The 21697-nt window shown below is 39.9% G+C and overlaps 1 protein-coding gene across 1 annotated transcript in view; it reads right to left on the minus strand.

Moving 5' to 3' along the window:
- Window positions 1-21697, minus strand: part of RNF217 (ring finger protein 217) — an 80662-nt gene that overhangs the window by 36761 nt on the left and 22204 nt on the right. Inside the window, exons 2-3 of the mRNA XM_050949756.1 lie at window positions 14407-14640; window positions 7012-7176 (exon numbers count right to left, since the gene is read on the minus strand). Of these exons, the coding sequence (XP_050805713.1) occupies window positions 7012-7176; window positions 14407-14640 (399 nt within the window). The remainder of the gene's footprint in view (window positions 1-7011; window positions 7177-14406; window positions 14641-21697) is intronic.

A 21697-nucleotide genomic window follows, 5' to 3' on the forward strand; every position in this document is an offset into this window, starting at 1 on the left:
CTGCCACAGCCTTTCACTGACACTCATACCTACACCCCGAAAGGTGGATGCAGCATGCTTTTCGCTAATGCACGTAGCTACATGATCCTTATGTGCTACCACCAGTAGTGTGCAGTTTATACATAGCCTATGTTATATCAAAAGAAGTCAAACTTACTTCCCTGCTTTGCTACAGTTTTTAGTTTCTGAACAAATGACAAACTATACTTGAGCTTAAAGCTTTAGGCAAAAAAATGTACTCTGGGTTTAAAATATATTGCCATAATGAAATACTGAAATTCAAATATTATTAATCATAAATCCATTCAAATGTCATTCCAATATAACTTGCTACAATAAGAAAATTATTGTTTAGCTTTTCTTAGTCACAACAGACCTGGTTCCCTCTCGTTCTCAACAGATCAAATATGGAGAAAGAGAGTGTAAACTAAATTTAGTTTTGAAGAAAGATGGCTCAGTCTCTTTGGTAAAGAGCAATTTTTTAGACACTTCCTAAGGTATATAAAAAAAGAACTTTTACATGTATAACTATTTGCAAAGCTATACTAGGTAGGATTCATTTAAAAGATCATCTCTTAGAAGCTGTCGCAGTTCAGGACAACTACATCTGTATTTCCCCCTCTGGTCCATCCAGGGCACCCACTCTAGCTGTCTAGTTCCCCAGCAGTTGCCTCTTGTGGGTGGAGTCTCACATCTTTCTAATTAGGGTCTTTCCAGGCTCCAGCCAATGCTGTGATATCTCCAGTAAAAGATAAGCTGGCTAAGCAGACTTCCTTTGTCTTCTCTTCAAAGATGACACACAATCTAATTGCCACAGTTATAAGTTACCACACAGCTTTTTCTAAGCAAGCACATTTTGTTCTTCAAGTAAAAGCATTACAGAGAAAACATTAAAAAACAATAAAAACTACACACATGCTAATAAATTTACCAGAGATCAACCAAACATGGACTCTGGCAGGTGAGCAGACCAAAAACCCACAAGAACCCTCACATGACACTTAGTCACTCATTTATCCAGTTTGGGCCTTTGAAGAGACCGTGAATAGATAATCAGCCAGACAATGGTTTTCTGCTCAAGGCACAGCTTCAAAAGGATGGATTCGAACCCCAAGTATTTCCTAGGAGATACATTTCACACATATTGTCCCCAAAAGTCCTTTGACGCTCATACATAAAACTCCACAATAGCACATTTGTATGTTTAATATGAGTTCCTAAAAACAACCAACCACATTTCAACAAAGTTTAACTTAATTCCATTAGTTTTGTCTTAGATATTGCAGGGTACTGTCATATTTGTACTGAAGTTACTTGTATGCAATACAAGTAATGCTGCATCCTCTTTCACATGCTCCTCTAACATTCTCCTAGGTAACAGAAGTTCTTGAGGATTTGTTCAGGAAGGATCCATTTCTGAAAGTGAAGTTCCTTTCCTGCATCATCAGTTCCTGAAGCCTCAGTTTATCCTTAGACTGGGATTCAGATCTGTCTTCAGCTTCTTGGAATATGAAAATAAAGTTTGCGTTCCATCACAACAGTATACAAATCATTTTGCACTGCTTCTTTGGTCCTAATAGAATATTCAGTCAGCATTAACATGTTCATTGTCCTTCCATATAAAAAACAAAAAACAATCTAGTAAGTGATCAAAAAAAAAAAAAAGTGTGGCCTTTTTTGTGTGTGTGTGGGGGGACACACACAGCATTTGGATTTTTTTTTGCTGGGAAAGGGAGTTGGTGGAAAACATGAAGACGCAAAACACAGCCATTCAAAAAAGATCCAATGGAAGTACAGAAAAGTATAGCTGTACTTAAAAATAAATCATATGTTCTCAGTTTAACAGATAATACTTTAAATCGTTTGCTTAAAACAAACAGTAATACTCTGCTTCTTTTAATATTTAAGCTTCACTACTTTTTGTAGTATCCTGGTTTAATGGCTGATTTTGACCTTATCACACTACAAATGCTGCTGCTTAAGAGTATTCAAGAAAGCTGTTTTAATGCAGTACCCCAAGTGAGAATGCACTGGACCTAGAACAACTTAGGATAGATCATATGGAAGCATACATCAGATGCAGATTCTTTTTTCTAATTTGCAAATAGGATCTCAATCTGCTTCAAGACATCCCACTACTTCATATACACAAAAATGTTGTAAAAAGTTACAACTGCTATTTCGTGGTGCAGCTCACCTTTCCTGAGATCTTTGTGTGCTTTGAGACCTACAAATGAAAGGTGGTAACACCAGATGGTGGTGTACTTTGTGCTACAACTGTTGAGAAAAAGCAGAAACACAGCAACCTTGCAATCCTTCTAAGCAGTTATTTTGTTATTACTTGCCAGCTGCACAGACTTGATCTTGCTTAAACAAATAATATTTTGATACAAACTGGTCAGACTGCGTAAGCTTAGATAACTCTCTTCTCCTCCAAAGATGAACGCTGAGCAACCAGAATTCCCTCTCAGATACTAATGCCACTTTGGTTTAATATTATGTAGTTAGAGGAGAAAGTCACTATCAAAATGAATTAACAAGAGTGATCGACATGAAAGACAGTACAGCCTCAAGAATTCACTTTCAAATCAGAACACAAAACATTCAGCTTTGAAGAGCTGCCACATCTATCCTCTGGCACAGTGGAAAAAAAAATGTATAAACAGTCACACTTCCTCATACACAGATTACAACGCCCAAAAATACCAAATTTCTAAAAAATGTCATTGAACTGCAGAAGGGCTTTTATTAACAAAGGTAATTTTCCACACATTGGGCTTGTCTGCATTTCAAATGCTACAGCAGTACAGCTACACTTCAGTTTAGACACTACTTATGACGACAAGAGGGGTTCTCCTGTTGGCACAGATAATCCACCTCCCTGAGAAGTGGTAACTAGGACAATGGAATAACTCTTCCGTTGACCTAGCACTGTCTGCGTTGGGGGTTAGGTAGGCTTAACTACGTTACCTCAGGGGTAGGGGTGGATTTTTCACACCCAAGTGATGTAGTTGGGTCGACCTAACTTTTTAGCATGGACCAGGCCTTTTGTTTCATAGCCCAACTCACCAAATTCAGTAGACTGAGGAGTGCAAGATTATTATTTCCTAAACATGGATCCTGAACTCTTTGACAAAGTTTTTCCATAAACAGGAGCCTTTACTTTAGGCTCCTAGATAAGTGGCCTGATTTTCAGAAGTTCTGAGCATCCAACACTTCCTATGAAAGTCAATGAGAGACGCTGGGTGCTCAGCACACTTGAAAATAAGGTTCTTTATTTAGATGCCTAGTATAGATTTAGGCAACTAACTTTAGGCTTCTATATTTCTAAAAAAATCTTGGGTTTTATGTCCAGTTGCTCAGATATTATGGTGATGTTGGCCACATAATTACCTAGATATATTGAAAGATATCAATAAGCAGAGACTTATAGCTGGTCAAAAACAAGCAGTTTGCAAGCGTTTGAAAAATTTCCAAAAAAAGTAAAATATTTCAAAAGTTTTGACCAGCTCTGAGAGACTATCATATCACATACTTGGATTTAAGAAAAACAGAGAATTTAACAAGTTCACATGCTTTAACTTTTGTTAATGGCTCCCTTTACTACAGATAAAAGATACCATGAAAATCAAAGAGAAAGCAGCACAAGTTATGAGAAGTGGAATTGCCTTTCCCTACTACAAATGAACCCATCCACTGAAAAATGACATCATGGGCATTTCCTTTCCCATAATCAGAACAAACCAGAGTGTATATTGATAAACATCCTCCTCTTATTTAAGTACTGTGCAGTTTTCTAGCCAAAGATCTGAATACTTGCCAAAAATGTGCTTTGTTGAATTGGAAGATTTACTTTAAAGTTGATGATCATTGCATAATATGACACTAATAGATGGTGATGTCGATATCACAAAGAGATTTTGGAAAAACTTTACCAAAATCAATGTGAGAAGAGATTTTAAAAACCTTAAGGAGGCCAAACTAGCACTACTGGCAAAAATCTGGGGTCTCATACAGATTTAGGAAGGCTGGTAAATAAAGCTCAGTTTTCAGTTACTTTAAACACATTTCTGATTATTATCAATTCCACAACAAAAATGTCAAGGTGGAGTTACAGTTGAAACAACATTAGTCATTCAGAGCAACACACATTAGAGATGCTGTAATTATCCCTAAACTAAGCACTATACGCCCAGGGAATTCAGAGGTAAGATTAACTTTAAAATAAATCCAAACATGATTTGGAGATACTCAGCTGGGGGATCCAAACCACCTTAACTGTGTTTGTAGTGACACCATGTAAGAAAATAGACAAAACGTTTGTACCTTTAAACATAAAATTAATCTAATCTGGGGCCCTGAACACTGAAATGCCTTCATTTTAATCACCATGTTATTGCTTGGTATCGCTACAGGGCAGAGTTAAGGTTGTTAGAACGCCTTATCTATGCATTTTCCATTACTTTAAAAGAAACCCCAACATGTTAAAGTAGGATAACGAGACATCCCAATTTTATCAAAACAGTCCTGATATTTGCTTGTTTGTCCCACGTCCCGATCGACGTTAGGTCGGGACACTGGACAAACAAGCAAAGGTTCCTGTGCACAGGCGAAACCTGGAAGGGCTCACGCCCCCCTTCCCCAACTCTGCCCCGTCCTTCCCCCATTGGATCCCTCCCCAAATCCCCACCTCTTCCCCAAGCACTGGAGGGAGGCCCGAGAGATGCAGGGGAGCACGGGGCCGGGGTGAGTGAGAGTACAGCCTGGCCTTGAGTGCAGGCAGGACTCTGGCAGAGCGGTACCTGGAGGAGGAGCAGAGAGGCGGCCCACAGGGCCAGGCTGCAGCTGTTCTCCCCACTTGGGCAGCAGGACTCAGGAGCAGCCACTGCTGCGGCTCCTACTGCCACGGCAGGAGGAAGCAGCCGCTGGCCAAGCATGTGGCACTCGGCAGCTACGGCTCTGGCACCTGGGGCGGGAACCCCCCAAGCCCAGGCCTGCTGAGGGGACCCAGCACGCACGCACGCTGCGCCCAGCCCCTGGCCAGTCGCGTCTGAGCTGGCTGCCCAGGTGGTGCAATCCCGCGGGCAGCCCTGGGGCAGAGGCAGTGGCAGCTCCATTCGTTCCCCTGCAGGAACCGAGTGGGACATGGGGGCTGGGGCCTGCTGCCCTCACTCCGGGACCACCCACGAGATTGCACCAGCTGAGGTAGGGGTAGACGCTCCGGCGGCTTTTATTTTTTTTGCCCCTCTCCTGTGTCCCAATATTTCAGTTTTGACATCTGGTCACCCTATGTTAAAGTAAGGTTAAATGCTGAATTTCAAGCTTTATAAACCAAGAGTTTAGGGACAGTTACAATATCCACATGATGCATTTTACTTTAAGGAAGTGCACTTTCTGAATTGCCTTTTCTTAATTATTAAATTTCATACATGAACAGTAAACAAGAAATAATGAAAATGTTACCATAATATTTTTCTAATCATTTGAAAATATGGAGGTATCAACTTTAATTATTTTGTATTTCACACTTTTGTGGCCAGACTATACAGCAGGGGTAGGCAACCTATGGCATGGGTGCCGAATATGGCACGTGAGCTGATTTTCAGAGGCACTCACACTGCCCAGGTCCTGGCCACCGGTGTAGGGGCTCTGCATTTTAATTTAATTTTAAATGAAACTTCTTAAACATTTTTAAAACCTTATTTACTTTACATATAATAACAGTTTAGTTATATGTTATAGACTTATAGAAAGAGACCTTCTAAAAATGTTAAAATGTTTTACCGGCATGCAAAACCTTAAAATACAGTGAATAAATGAAGACTTGGCACACCACTTCTGAAAGGTTGCCAACCCCTGCTATACAGTATGCTGTATCTACTTTATCCCACCCTAGACCACCACAAAAAGGCACCACTATATTGGGTAGTTGAACTGGGTTTACAGTTGCTTTGCATTGCGACTGGAGTGTATGTTATAATTTTACCCTTCCTCCCGCCCTGTCAAATCCCTGAGTGCACTTCTCACCTTTGCCTTATCAGTATCCCCCTTCCTCCTGTCCCCAACATACCTGTACATCCCCGCACCAGATTTCCCCCCTCCTTCCTGTACACTTCCCCATGCACAAGGTTTCCCCATCTTAGACTGCCTGGTGAGCAGATCTGGTGTCATGGGTATGTTTTTTTTAAAACGGAAATATTTAGGATAAGTGGTAATTATTACTGTTATTTTTCTTAACTGAAAGTTATGATGACAGAGACTAGTGCATAAAATCTTTGGAGAAATTCAAAGAACTGCCTACTTTCTACAAATAATCAAGGGTTGCCCTTTGGTAGGATGTCCTCTTTCAAAATAACCCCCACTTTCCATTGTCTATAAATAGGAGTAAAACCACCCTTCCCTAAGGAAAGGTCATGCATCCTATGCTACTGGAAGTAGGAGAAGAGCAATACAAAAATCAGGTGAATGAAAGCAGCAGTCATCTTTGCTAAGAACAACCTGTGGCCTCGATCCCTTCTGAACAGAGGGAAATTTGCTTAAGTAGAACATTCTTCTTAACTGAAAGCTTTTTCTTCATCAAAGACTGAAAAAGGATTATGAAAAAGTGACCATTAATCCTAAAAAAACTTCAACCACAAAAGAGAGAGTTTTAATTACAAGGGAAATATGTAGAAAGGTATTAAATTTCTTAAAAGATCTATTCTAAGAATAATTTTTACTTCATATTTACTTTTAAATTCCCAGAAATTTTATTCTCAACTCGGAGAATAAAACAATATAATTTTGCAGAAAATACACTCTCTACACATAAATTAGAGACTCAACCTTTTTGTTAAATTCAAAGCTCAATCTTATTTATGCAGCTGGAGCCCAGCACCATCTTAATATGCATCCATTATATATTTGCTGAAGTAACATTAAACAAACAGAAGCCTCAGTTTGGATAATTATTTAGATTATTCAAATACAATTCTGAAAGCTTATGTTGTGCCCTAACAGAGGATAGCTTACCTTGCATTTTGGACATTTCTGGGCATTCCTTTGCCCATGTTCAATTTCACTGGCCCAGTGACGCAACAGCTTGTCTCCCTTTTTGTATTCTTTACAGTTAACACCTTCATGCCAGGGGGAGTGGCATTTAAAACACCAGACAAATTGGCAAGTTGGACACTGGATCTGCATAAACAAAAGTGAAACAAGAAAATACCAGACAAATTTGCAAGCTGGGCACTGAATGTCTGTGGAAAAATCACCACCACCGTTATAAACACCTTTATAATTAATTTTAATTAAGATCTCAATTTTGTATGATAGTTAAGGTCAAACAAACCTAAAAGACTGATAATCTTTAAAAAAGTATAAGAAAGAACCAATTTATTTTATAATTCTATATGTAAGAAACTATATTAAGAAACGTTAAAGCTTCACAATTACTCACTCAAGATCAGAAGATGTCAAAGGCCCCAAAACATATTTGTTAGTCTCTAAGGTGCCACAAGTACTCCAGTCCTTGAACAGGGGCTTAACTTTAAGCACACGACCAATCCCATTGAATTCAATGGAATTATTCAAATGCTAAGTGTTTTGTCAAGATTGGGGCTAAAGTTAGTATTGAATGTACAATTCTTCACTCTGCCCTTTTGTGAATAAGCAGTTTGGTACAAACCTTCATTATTTGACAGACAATGTGTTTTCAGGTAATACCACAGCTTTTTCTACAAACTTTAATAAAATTTAAATGCTTTTAATTAGATGTGTAACATTTAGTATTTTTCCTTCACTATTCTGATTTGCACAATGGTGCATTCACATCTTTAATGATTTACAAGACCTCATTTTCACTGCTCTGTACCTCGTGTAGTAATTTACATCTGCACAGAGCAAATAGTTTTTGTACTGAGGTAGTACCTAGAGGCCCCAGACCTATTGTGCTAGCCCCTGTACAAACACAAAGGTCTGGTCTGCACAAAGTTGCACCCATTTAATGAGAGCTATGATTCTAAATCAATTTAACTAAACTATTGCAACTTGGTGTTTGACAATAGGTTTATCTTGCCCCTATAAATTTCCAGAGGCAAGTTCAACTAATTCAATCAGATTTAAATGTATTCAACAGTGTAATGGGGTAACACAACCACTCTAAATGAGTGTGTAGACCAACTCCCCCAAAAAGCCCTGAAGCGCTTACTCTGTCTTCCTACTGCTCTCATTTAATGGTTTTTTCATCCACTTTGGACAGGTGCACCTGACAACCGCAAAGCAAGGAGGTAGAGAATCAATGTCAGAATTCTGATGCAGGTTCTCCTCTGTAAACTATGAATTTTAATATTTTAGGCTGCCATGTATTACATATTCTAACAAGTACAGCCTTCCTTATGTGCAATTCAAAGGATGAGACAGTTAACTTTGCTGTCAAGTTAGATGGCCTATATGATACCACAATACGAAATAACTTAAATTTTGCTTTCTGTAGTAGGTTGTGTAAATGTCATTTACTTAGTAATTTTCCAGTCTTTGACCTCAGTAGTGCTACACAGTATTACGAGATGCTGCATATACACATACAACATTGTGAAAACAAAATATATTGCATTTGACAAGAAGTAGGTGATAATGTAATTAAAGGACTATTGTAGTCTTCAAGGAAGCAGCACAAAAGTTGTGAAAAAGAGTTAATATATTAATAGGAATGTTTTCATCACTATTTAGGAATAAATGAAAGCTTGTTTGCATTTAACTACTTCTCTGCAGCATTTGTAATCCAAATATTGTGGATTGTGACAGTGCATCAGAACATGAAAGTCAAACTGACTGATTTTCAATGTCCACGATAAATACAAAAAGTAAAAAGTATATTTAAAAAAAATCTGCTAGGAATTTGATGTGCTATAAGTAACTAAATTTTTGTTTCTTTAACCTCCTGCCCTAGGTAAAATTTCTAAAGTACTTACATGACAAAGGATCTTAAGTCCCATTTTTCAAAGAGACTTTGGCACTTAGTTATGGTATCGCTACACTTAAAACACTACAGTGACACAGCTGCAGCTGAACTGTTCTGATGCTTCAGTGTAGACTCACTACAGAAATGGGAGGGGTTCTACCATCACTGTAGATAAGTGACCTCCCGGAGAGGTTGACTTCCATTGCACTAGCTATTATCATCCTAGGGCTCTCTACAATGATGGTTAGGTTGGCATAGCTACGTCTCACAGGGGTGTGGATTTTTCACATCCCTCATAGATGTAACTATGCTGACTTCAGTTTTCATTGTAGACCAGCCCTCGGTCTCACTGAAAGTCAATGGATCTTTGGCTCTTCTGTCACTTAGGCACTTTTGATGATGATGATGATAATGTAATGCATAATGGAGGTAGTAATGCCATAGTGATAAGATTAGAGCTGAATGTAAAATTAGGGGGGTTTTGGTTCAGCGAATGGTGGACTTTCCAACCTGGAACTTGTGTTTTATTTTGTAAAATAAACCTAGCTAAGTTTCTAAACAAAAACACAAAACATTTTGTTTAGAAAATATTTTTTAAAAAAAAATCCGGTTACTAACCTTCCGTAACTGTTTTTCTTCAAGATGTGTTGCTCATGTCCATTTCATGTTAGGTGCGCATAGGCTAGCCCCACAGAGGGAAAAGTCTCCAGTAACTGTGCACACGGTACACAGACACCTATCATAGAACTGACATGAGCAAGCACTCAAAGAAGAACAGAATACCAAAAAAATCACATTTTTCAGCAAATAAACTATCTGTCTGAAAAATTTCATGGAGCTCTAAACAAGACCCCTTTAAAAACAACATTAAATATCCCTATTGAGAAAGTAATACCATATAAGACTGTTTCTGCAAGTACAGAAGCTGCTCCAAACAGTCACTTCCAACCCTGTCATTTCAGGATTCATCTTTGACAGACATAAAATAACCCACTTAAAGAGCACTTCCTGCCCTAAAATATTACAAAATTTTAAGAGTTAGGTGAAACCCTATCATATTTATTTGAAAGCTTGTGAAATACATTCTCCAGAGTTACAACTTCATAGAATATCCAGGTCGTGAACATAGATATGCAGGGATACAAATATGTCCTATTTTTAAAAAGGACAACAAAATTGACCCCTGTATCTCCCCTATGTTGAAAGTTGCATTTAAAGATTACATTAATCCTTCCCCTTCCAGCTGGGCTCATCTCTTCCCACTACAAACGCTCCCCGGATAAAATTCTACAGAATTAAAAATATTGAAGCCTCTGCTGGGTTTCTTGTTGGAGTCAGTCTCGTGGTGCCTGGTTTTTAAACAAGCATGCATACGTCCTATTACTCTGCCTGTCAGAAGCATTCCTGTCACCAGACTGCTTTTTAAAGATATGGAAATTTTCAGCTGTGCAAAGTGCTTGCAGAGTAGGATGCTTATTATTTTCAGTATCCTACCTTCTCAGAAGACTGATATAGGTTTGCATACGTCCCTAGAGGTCAACATACAGAGCTCGCAGCTTTAATTACTGGTCTACCAACCTAGACAGCGTCCTCCAAACTTGTTTTAAAGTCCTTAAAAACTTTCACTCATCACTGCTAATAGAAGAAGTTACAGTAACCTATGCTGAGCTGGTATTCTACAGTAGATAATGACACATTGTGCTGCGTTTGTGATCTCCACTTCACAATGAACATGTAGCCATAGTTATCGCTTCTAAAAACTGAAAACCTTCAGCAGCTGTAATAGTTATAAGGCCTTCCAAGCTTGGCCAATTGCAGCAGAGTGTTTCTCAATCTATCTGTAATGCAGTAACTTGTAAACCCCAAACCAATCAATTCCAAAATTTAAAGGAAACACATTCTAGGCACCAGCGGCCAGAACCCTATTGATTCTGAGAAAAATCAGTTAATCCTTTTTACTCCCAGCCCACTGACTGACTGGGTAATTAGACCCACACCACAAAATGAGTTTGAAACCCCTGAATTAAATTCTAAAGTTCAGGGCAGGGACTGTTCCTTAACTCTATGTTCATAGAGTGCTTACTACAATGGGGCCCTGATCTCGATTGATGCCTCTAGTAATCATTGCTAGAATACAATCAAAATTGATCTTTAGGCTTTAGTTTGTAGAAGACTCATCTGCAGCAAAGAAAATAAACAATGCTGAGATTAGTCTGAATTTAGGTTTTAGAAGGTATGTGAATAATTTGTAATGTTTTCAAACTGTATTAATTATTTTGAGTATGCTTTTTTTTTTTCCTATCTAATAAAAGTGTATTCTTGGTTTCTAAGAGATACAAAAATCCCCCCTCCCCCAAATTACTATTCAGAATAAAAATGCACTACTGATAGAGTATTTATAGACTTCAGTCCCACTGCTGATGTTCTGTAAGCCTCACACATGTAAGCTGGCTCTTCTGAAGGCAGTATATTTCCTGTTACTTATTCAATGGTGAATAGGAAGAATTTCCTCTGGTATAGTTTATAGATGGAGTGAGGAGCAGGGAAAAGAGGCATTCAGCACAGTAACAGCAGCCCAGAAGGGTAATCTTTGCGGGCACAGCCGCAGTGACTGGAGAGCTCTATGTCACACGTTTTATTGGTGATAGAGATAAATAATTCCAGAAAATCTGATGAGCAGTGATCACATTAACTGCAAACAAAGCAGCTACTCTGATATGCACTGAGGCAGATGGCAAGATCTGCAACCAGCCATTTCTCTCAAGTGCAACTAGTAGAAACAAAAGCAGGTGACCTGAATAGCTCATGTGAGCAAGCTGTCCAAAGGCTGCCATTTTCAAGTATTTCCATCTGGAAGACTGTCACAGAAAGATTACTGCTTTTTAACAAATTACACAAATGTAGGACAGCCTCAAATGAGCTCAGTTCCACAAGGACAAGTGGACAGGCATTATCTTCAGTCACTCTGAGGGAACACAATCTGGCAAGTCCAGACTTATCAAATGGATCTTAGACCAAGTCTACAAAAAAGGGACAGAACACTTATCATAAAGTTACAGTAGAACCTCAGAGTTACGGACACCTTGGGAATGGAAGTTGTCCGTAACTCTGAACAAGACATTATGGACTTCAACCATGGGGGAAGGGGGAGTGCCTTGCCTTGGGGCTGCAGCGGGGGACAGGGAGGGAGTGGTGTCAGGGCTCTGGGCAGTGGGGGGTCATGGCTTCTGACCCTCAGGAGCACCAGGGCTCAGGGCTTTAGATTGAGTGGGGGAGCACTGGGACTTGGGGCTTCTGCCCTGCAGTTCTGTTCCCGGCCTCTGGCCTGGGGGGGAAGGAGAGTGCTGGGGTTCCCCACGGCTCCGCTCCTGGTTTCAGCAGCTGAATCGTCCCTTGGGCATATGGACAGATAGCATAAAATACAACTGTTAGGCTGCTCTAATTTGTGCTCTGAAGAGGCCTGATGGCTGGAGTGCCTGAGGATTTTCAGAGGGAGGTGTAAAGATGACAAATACCTTTACACTACTCCAAACTAAGCTGGTAAGCACAGCTTGGTCACAGCCCAGGAAGCTGTCATTGTGAATTCAGCTGCCCTTGAGCGTGTGTCTATACTGCAGCTGGGAGTGAGTTTCCCAGGCCAGGTGGACAGACCCATGCTAATGGAGCTCGAGCTATCATACTAAAAATAGCAGTATGGACATTGCAGCTCAGGCTGTAAAGACCACCTGACCCCGTAGCCTTGAGAGCTCAAGCTCTAGCCTGAGCCACAATGTCCATGCTGATATATTTATCACTATAGCTAGTGCCCTGTTAGCATGAGCCTGTCCACTCCTGGCCGCAGTGTAGAACACACTCTGAGTGACCTGAAACCCAATGAGATACCAGCATATTCCACAGACTGAAAAATTTGTAACAATACTATCATTAAAGCAAAAAGCAAAAACAGTGACTGTGATAGGCAAGTTACAGTATTCTTAATCACGAGCTGGTAGTTTTCTTCCATTTACTAACAAATGTTTCCTAAATTAACTGATAAAATACACAGAAGACAAAGAATGACATCTTGAGCGTCATGCCCAGAATCATGTCACCCTTTGAAATAACTCTGCCATTTGCCACCATAGAGGGCTTTCTATCAGATGGTGGTGACTCAAGGCACAGAACATGCTACACATCTTTGCAACTTATTCAGAGGTTACCAATAATATGTAAATAGTGGTAAGTAGGCTCCAATAAAATAAACTAATAAAAACGTGGCTCAACTATATAAACAAGTGCTGTCATCTTTATTATTTTACCATAAAAAAGTCATGGAAAGGGAGAGTGAAGAAAGAGGAAATGAGTAAAATAGTTGTGGAAAATATGTAATATAACTGCCACTCTACATGTTCCTTCCTCAAAATAACAAAAAAAATCTGAAGCAACAAGATTTAAATTAAGTAAAAAAAATTTAAAAGGGAGGGGAGCAGTGTTAAAGACTAAACTAACACTATTTCTCAGATACGAATTTTTCTTCTCCTCAAAAATATTTAATGCTCAGTTGTAAACACGTTTAAAACTTAATTATCATACATGTACACTTGTACTAGATTTTCTCAAAGTTACTTAACATTCTGAGAGCAAGTGACTAAATAATGTGACTTGACAGTAGTTACCTATTACTAGTCATTTTTGCATTATGCATGCGAGTTTTAGTCAAACTGTAGGCATAGTGGATTGTACTTTGCTTTTTTGGCTATGAGCATACGTACCATCATCATCTTAATAACCAGTATATTCTCTCTCAGAAACATTATCTAAAAGTTGTATATGTTCTGGCATGACAGGAAGACAGATAAATATTTGATACATCTTTTTCACCTCTACCTTCCTTGACACTCCGGTATCATACCCTCCTCAATAGGGTAATGGAGAATTCTAAGCAACTGATAATCAGATTGCCTTTTGGGAATTTTAAAACACTTATCCATTATAAAAATAAAAAGTTGCACCTATAAGCAACTGATCACAGAGCAACATAGTAGCCCTCAGGAAAAGTGCTTCCCCAACACATAGGGCTTTATACTTTGTTAATTGTGAGAAGAGTTGTGTGGCTAAAAGCTCTGGTTAATTATGAAAGTCAATCTTAGAGCCCCCACCTCTTTTCTGTCCAAACTGGCGTTCAGTTAGTGCAGTGGAAAGTGAAGGGATCAGTCACCTTTCAAGGTACCATGAAAATTTAATGGCCAAAACTGTCCTCCTACCACAAGAAATAAACAACACGAAAAGTTCAAATAGACGACCGAACTGTTACACGACTTGACCAGTTATTCAGATGTATCATACTATAGATTCATATTCTAAATCACAGCTTACATTAGGCTCCAGTAATGGAGGAAAGCCCATTTAATGCCCACCACATGCTGTCCTACTTTTGCTGCTTACAGCTGTGTCATCTAATCCATAGGTTTGGTGAGCATGCTCACTTTGTATTTGTTCTCCAATTTCGTAGGAGTTGGAATGTGACCTCTCCTCCTGAAAGTGGTAAAGTGTTTGCATTGAGGGCATGGCTTGGTGCTGGAGTCAATACGGCTGAGTTCCAGGAAGTATTTATACTTGATGATGTCATCATGTGGCAGGTTGTAGAGGACAGTTGTTTCATCCAGGTATTCACTGCACTCTGTGATTGGACATTTTATATCTGCCTGTCCCAGCTGCACCTGCACATAAGGGTAAAAAATTACCAGGTAAAAGATCAGACAGCTGCAGAGCAAGTATTCCATGTCTACTATGCAAAAAGTAAAGCATTTCCAATGCATCTTGTGAACTGCACAAGAAAATGCATTTGTTCTGAATTCTAGCTATCTGTACACTAACAAAAACATGCCATTTTATTTTAAGTTTATTTTGAACACATTCTGGGAAATATTTTAAAATATTAAGTTTCGCTTTTCTGTCATATCCACATCTGTTATATCACATGCACAAAGCACATGCATGTGTGCCAGTGAGGCTATGTTCAAACGTTTTATCTTTTATATTGGCTACTGAGAGAGACAGTCCAGCTGTTCCTCATGTTACATCTTACTAAGATATGCAATACAAGCAGGCTAAGGGAGTATTTTTTATTTCATATAGAAATGATAAAAGCATGTACCCAAAGAGAGCCCAGTTTTTACCAGGGAAAATAGATTACACTTGCTCCAGAAGCCTTTGGCTGCCTTTGCTAGCTCATTGCTCTTGTGTGTGCTTCTTACTAGAAGTTGGCATGGGGAAAGCAAATTCTATCTGCTCCTTGAAGAGCACAGAATAAGCTGTTGCCTTCTTATTCTACACCACTCTCAATCAAATGGAAGATAGCCATGATGGTCAGTAACACAACTGCTTGCTCTGGGTATCCCTAAACCTCTGACTGGCAGAAGCTGGGACTGGAGGACAGGATGGATCATTTGATAATTGCCCTCTTCTGTTCACTCCCTCTGAAGCATCTGGCACTGGCCACTGTCAGAAGACAGGATGCTGGGCTAGATGGACCACTGGTCTGACCCACTAAGGCCATTCTTATGTTCTTAAATACAAATACTTGTTTTAAACAGAGTGCTTATAGTAGATAAATATATTTTATAGATAAAAATTCTACACACCACTTACATCATGCATTAACTGACTATGCAGTGCAGAGAGTCTTGTGCAGACAACTCCACAGTGGGGAGAATTTCACTCACACTGAAAGAATAAGAGTACCATCACTACAAAAGATAGCGAGAGCTGCAAGGAATGGAAAGGCAGTAATTTAAAATCTAGAAAGGTTAAAGTTTTGAAGTCACTTCTGTTTGGAGGTTTACCATATAATGGTGCTGCATCTCAATATGCAACCTACTCTACTCTCATGAACTGAGTATATAAATACAAATTTTATGTACAGGAATTTCTGTGGTATTCAATCACTGCAGTACCCTAGAACCACACAGTGAATTAAATCTCACAATTCCCCATTTTATAGAGGAAAAAGGCAGAGAGGTTAAAGCCACAATTTTCAAAGAAGGGGACCTAGTGTTAAGAACCAAAATGGCCTCTTTTCCACTCAGATATATCAGTTTCAAAATCAGAGCCTGATTGATTTGCCTAAGGTGACCATTTACGACTATGTAAAAATGACACCATCTTACTGAAAAAGTTTGCTGTGTATTCTGAGACTCATGCTAACTTTACTGACTAAAATAACCATTTACTGCCTTTTGCTATTATTAGGACGGCAGACAGACATGGAAAAGGGAGCAGGATTACATCTAGACTCCCGCTAGAGGAATAATTTAATTCCTATCACAGGGCCAAATTCTGTCCTCTGATACACGTGAATAAGCCATTTAAGATGTTACTGAGGAAGAAGTACTGTGGGACTGCACAAATGCAAGTGAAGGGAAAATTCTGGCCTGCAGAACTTTGAATACTGTTGAATATGGAGCTGGAAGAAATAAGTTACCTTCAAATTTCTCTTATTTTTTCTAGCATCTCTCATGAACAAAACCCCTCAAATTGTGAATCCTCTGCTCACTATAATAATCCAAAACGAAAAGATTGAAGGAAAAAAAAGCCTTTATTTTCCATTATATATTTCCCACTATTGCCAACCTCCGGAGATCAAAAACCATTAGGCAGACCTCCAGAAACATGAGGTTTTATTTTCTTTTAAAGACTATATATTGTGCTTTTTTGGTCTGTCTTTTGATTTTTTAATTCTTCCTGTCCATTGTGGGTGAAAGAGAAAAAGGAACGTGACTTTGGCCCTGTTGAAAGAGTTCTCACCTGCACATATGCCTGTCCCGAGCCCAGTAGTTAATTCATCCCCCATCCAGCTCCCACCCCGTCAGCTCAGTCCACTAAGCTGCTCTCAGTTCTGAACTCACTCATACAGCCTCACCTCTGCTTCTCCTGAGGTTCCTCATCCCAAACTGCCATGGCTTCCAGACTTTGGGGAGTGGGAGCGGGAGAGGGAGAAGACACTCCACAGGGTCTTCGCTCCCCTCCCCCGCCCCGCCCCAGGCCAGATGTTGCATTGTAGGCTGGGGCAGAGGAACCATCCTGTCCCCACGGCTCACAGAAGGGGAGGGTACAGAGCCACCTCCACTCTCTCCTCCTATGAGAATGGCTTTGGGATGCTATGGAGTTGGAGGGGTAGGGAGAGAGACATCTCTGTCTGCAGCAGCTCCGATTAGTTATTCTGCCCCAAGAGGCAGGCAAGTGGAGCAGACAGCCAATTTGCAGGCTCAAATTCACTACACAGGCAAAAGTCAGAACCAAAATCACATCACTCCCCCCCAAAATTGTGAGTTAGCACCACTAAAATTTCTTATATAACTTTTAGATTTATTTGGGTAGCTCTCAAAGACCTCAGGATCCCACCACACCAAGAACTGTGCTAACACTATCCAAGTAGACATGAAGTAACAGGTGATAAACCAGAGGAGAAAGACAGAAGACAATGGTACTATAAGAGATTGTACAATTATTTAAATTTATGTGCAACTTGTGATTCAACAGTAGAAACAGTGATTTTTATAGAATTTAGCCTCTGTTACAATTCCCCCCGACCACACACATAGTTGTACCTAAAATACTTGCTCATCTTCCATTTCTTTATACACTATATCCCTTTGTTACATTTCATTTTCACTTTTCCTTTATTAATTCTTTTCCATAGTAAATACATTAAGTTCCTTTCCCAACCTCTGCACCAGATTGTAGGATATTGTTGGTAGGAAAAAGCAGTCTTCTTAGTAGAGTCATCATGCTCCTTCCTCTCAAGAGGAAAATCTGTCCCAAGAAAACATGGGTAATTCATCCTTGGTAGAGTTTCAGGAACTGAAGATTTCTCCACACACAAACTTGCACTGCAGTAACTAACTCAGCTGTAATTTACATCTTATTTTAAAATGTGTTCTATTTTGCTTACATATGTAAAAATTCAGTGCACGCAAAATCAGAACAGGACACTTATTCCCACCTAAGCGCATCCTCAGAGACTTTCCCTGAAACCCCTCTCCTCCCCTCAGAAGATATCAGCTAGAACAGGTTTAATTACTACAGTGCAAGTTTGTATGTAGATCAATCTTGAGAGAGTTCAAGTCATGCTGCTGCCTCTCTATGAGCAAAGTCTCTCATTTCCCCTCCCAAGCTCAGACTATGCCTCTGGAAGGAATTCCAGCCCCATGTGATCCTGGAGTGGGGTGAAATAACCTAAGCCAAGAGCCTTTCTTGTTCCAGGCCTCCAGGGGTGGCATGCAGCCTTATAAGTACATAAATATGCAATATTAATTGCCCTCAGACCCTTTTGTTGATTAAAAAATAAAAAGACATAAATCACACAAAAATCCTGTTGAGGCACTTGCAGAAGAGGATTCTTGAACATTTTAGTATATAGTCTGCTTACAGCAAGGAGTAGGGAGGCAAGTAAAGAAGAAAGTGCTACATATACACCTCTGATACAAAAGTTTGACCTTTTGGACCTAACAGCATGTTTTAAATATTTTATAATGCACATTTAAGTACACTCATCAGTTTAAATTCCCAAATCTCATCTAGTTTTTATACCTTTATTTATAGTTTGAAATTTAAAATGTAAACCCAATATGCCTTACCTACCACTGCTTATAGCTCCCAAAGGAGAATTGCAGGTACCGAGTTCAGTAGGATCAGGGAAAGCATTGTTAGTACACAGGGTACTGCAGCCTGAGACCAAGTCTAAGAGTGGGAAAATCATGACTCCAGCTGGTAAAAGGAGTTGTGCAGGTTTTATGGCCCATTACAACAATTTGCAACACATCCTGCTGCCTACTAACCCTCCACTGTCCTATGACTGCAAGGATGTTAACGGTCCACTTCTTTTTAAAATGGTCTCCTACAACATTGTGCTTGATCTGTCCCATCTTGTATTTAGCCTGGACACTTTGGTTACCTTCTTTAGACTTGACAAAGAGCTCTGTGAAGCTCGTAAGCTTGTCCCTTCCACCAAGAGAAGCTGGACCCATCATGTCTCGTTCATATCCTGGGACCAACAAATCTAAAACACTGCAAACAAATGCACTGTTGGCATTTTTTCTAATGATCTTCTCTTCACCTTTCTGCCTCGATTTTTCTTTGGATTTGAGCCACAAAGCCATGATAAAGGAAGAACAGGAGAATGGGTGCACTGATCATTTTACAAATTACTTTTCAAAATTTAATTTTTTAAAATGTTTGTGTGTATATATAGATCAAACTGCTGGATGTGTAGGCTGTGGTTCATATTCTACATGCATAAAATTCAGACAGTTCAGTTATATTTCCACAGAATTCCTAAACTGGACCCCTAAAAAGTGCGTGCTACAGAACTTTGCACTAATGCATCACAGGATTCAAGGTGGCTTGATACTCAAGAATTTAGCTCCAGTTTGCTTCAGAACACTTGGAGCCTGGAACTGAAATTGACAAGCTCCAGAGAAGGGTAGGAGAGAAACAATTTAGGAGGAACATGGAGAGAGCCCCTGTTCTATGACCTATAGGTGTCTCAGAGCAGGATTCCTAATGTGCTTCAGAGTAGAAGTTCCTACTACATGCATCAAGTGTCTTTTGTTAATTAATTCCTCTATGCTCTAAAACACAGGAGTCTGCAGGGAAGGGGTTTCAAATCTCAAAGTGACTCTTTTCCACAGACTGTCAAATCCAATTCCAAAACTACCACCAAAGCTGATATGTTCTTCTCACTCCATTTAGAAATCTGACTGGTTACTGGATCAACTCAGTCTTCTTGGAGGTTAGCCAGAATCAGGTCCTGTTTAAATCTGAAAATGATAATCTCTTCATTTACAGGGCACTGTAACCCAGTTTAATTCTTTTTATACTATTTAATTTCCAAAGGCAGCATTCACAAATTGTTAGCATACTTTTGCTGCCTAGCATGATGAGGTCCTCCTGCTCCAAGACTAGGATTCCTAGGTGCTGCGGTAATACAAACACACACATCACATCCACATATTATTAAAAATAGTGTGACAATAATAAAGGCAGATAGTAACAGAATTCTTTTAAACATAAGAAACTACATGCTAATAGTGCTCAAAGCAACGTGTATCGCATATTGCCCTTGTTATCAACTAGAATATTAAAATGGTTCAACTTTAAACATTTGAATCCATTTAATTTAGGCCAGACAAACAAGACCTACTGCCTCTCTATAATACACCATTTAGAAATCTTCACAACTCCAGTGCAGTTCTGTAGCTCAAAACTGTCAATTTTAGCAGTCCACATACGAAACTGCGCTTAATTGTCATAAAACTACGTTTCTCCCTTTGGCCAGGGAAGAAGTTATCGGCTGAGGAGTCTGAGTGGATAGTTCTTATATTTAAATGTTTAGGGGCAAGTGCCATGACATTCCTATTACGTGGCTCTTAACTCTGGAATTTACTTCCTCTTTTTGATCCAATATAAGCTAAATTTAACCCTCAAAGAATGGGTCAAGTTTAGGCTTTTACCTGCGATAACCTGGTGGGGCAGGGTGTTGATTTTGAATGTGCTCCTTATTGGGGCAGTTATGCAATGGGGGAATATCTTTGGCTGCATAAAAAATGAAATTTATTGTCTTTAAAAGCAATTTTCCGAGTAAAGTAACTGTTAAAAGAACAGGGGTTTTGGTGTGTATTGTCTCAGTTAACTGCTCGGTTAAAAAGCCACCACTTTGTTTCATTTATAAACTGCCACCCTTGTGAACTCAGTCTGGAATCTCGGAACTCAGGCTGTCTTCTTTCTGGTTCACACATAGTTGCCAGGAATAATAAAGATTCTCCAGGTCAAATTCTACTCTCTCAGTTGCACATATGCAACCCCACTGTCTTTGTATTGGGTTGCACAGATATAAATGAGGGCAGAATATGTTCTTGATGTTGAAAATTAATAAATCTATTGGTGAATAAGAATATAATACAGCAAACTCTCAGCACTTCAGACTTGTCACAGACAACAGGACTAAACAGAAGTTGAAAAAGACGGTTACCTTTCGTAACTGTTGTTCGAGATGTGTTGATGTTCATTCCGTTGTAGGTGTGTGTGCTCGCCACATGCACCGATGCCGGAAGTTTTCCCCTCCGTGGTATCCATAGGGGACTAGCTCTGGCACCCTCTAGAGTGGCACATGTACGTGCTGGTATAAGGGGTGCCACTGGCTTCACCCTCCCTCAGTTCCTTCTTGCCAGAACTCCAATAGAGAGGAAGGAGGGTGGGTCATGGAATAGACATGAGCAACACATCTCGAAGACCAACACTTAAAGGTAACCATCTTTTCTTCGAGTGCTTGCTCGTGTCCATTCCATTGTAGGTGACTCACAAGCAGTCTCATCGGAGGCAGATGGTAGTTCATGGATGTGTCCATTGCAACATAGCTTTGCCAAATACAGTATCATCTCTGGCTTGCTGGGTGATGGCATAATGTGTTGTGAACGTGTGTACTGAAGACCAAGTCATGACCCTGCAGATGTCCTGGATAGGAACACGAACCAGGAGGGCTGTCAAAGATACCTGAGCCCTAGTCGAGTGAGCCTTCTCTAATCAGTGGAGGCACAGCCTGTGCCAACTCATAAGTGTGGATGCAGGTGGTGATCCAATTCGAAATCCTCTGAGAGGACACCAGAAGGCCCTTCATCCTGTCAGCTGTTGCAATAAAGAGGCAGGTCGATCTGCGAAAGGGCTTGGTGCTCTCCAGGTAGAAAGCCAGGACGCGCCTGACATCTACAGTGTGCAGCC

The sequence above is a fragment of the Gopherus flavomarginatus genome, chromosome 4 (genome assembly GCF_025201925.1).
Source record: "Gopherus flavomarginatus isolate rGopFla2 chromosome 4, rGopFla2.mat.asm, whole genome shotgun sequence".
NCBI lineage: Eukaryota > Metazoa > Chordata > Testudines > Testudinidae > Gopherus > Gopherus flavomarginatus.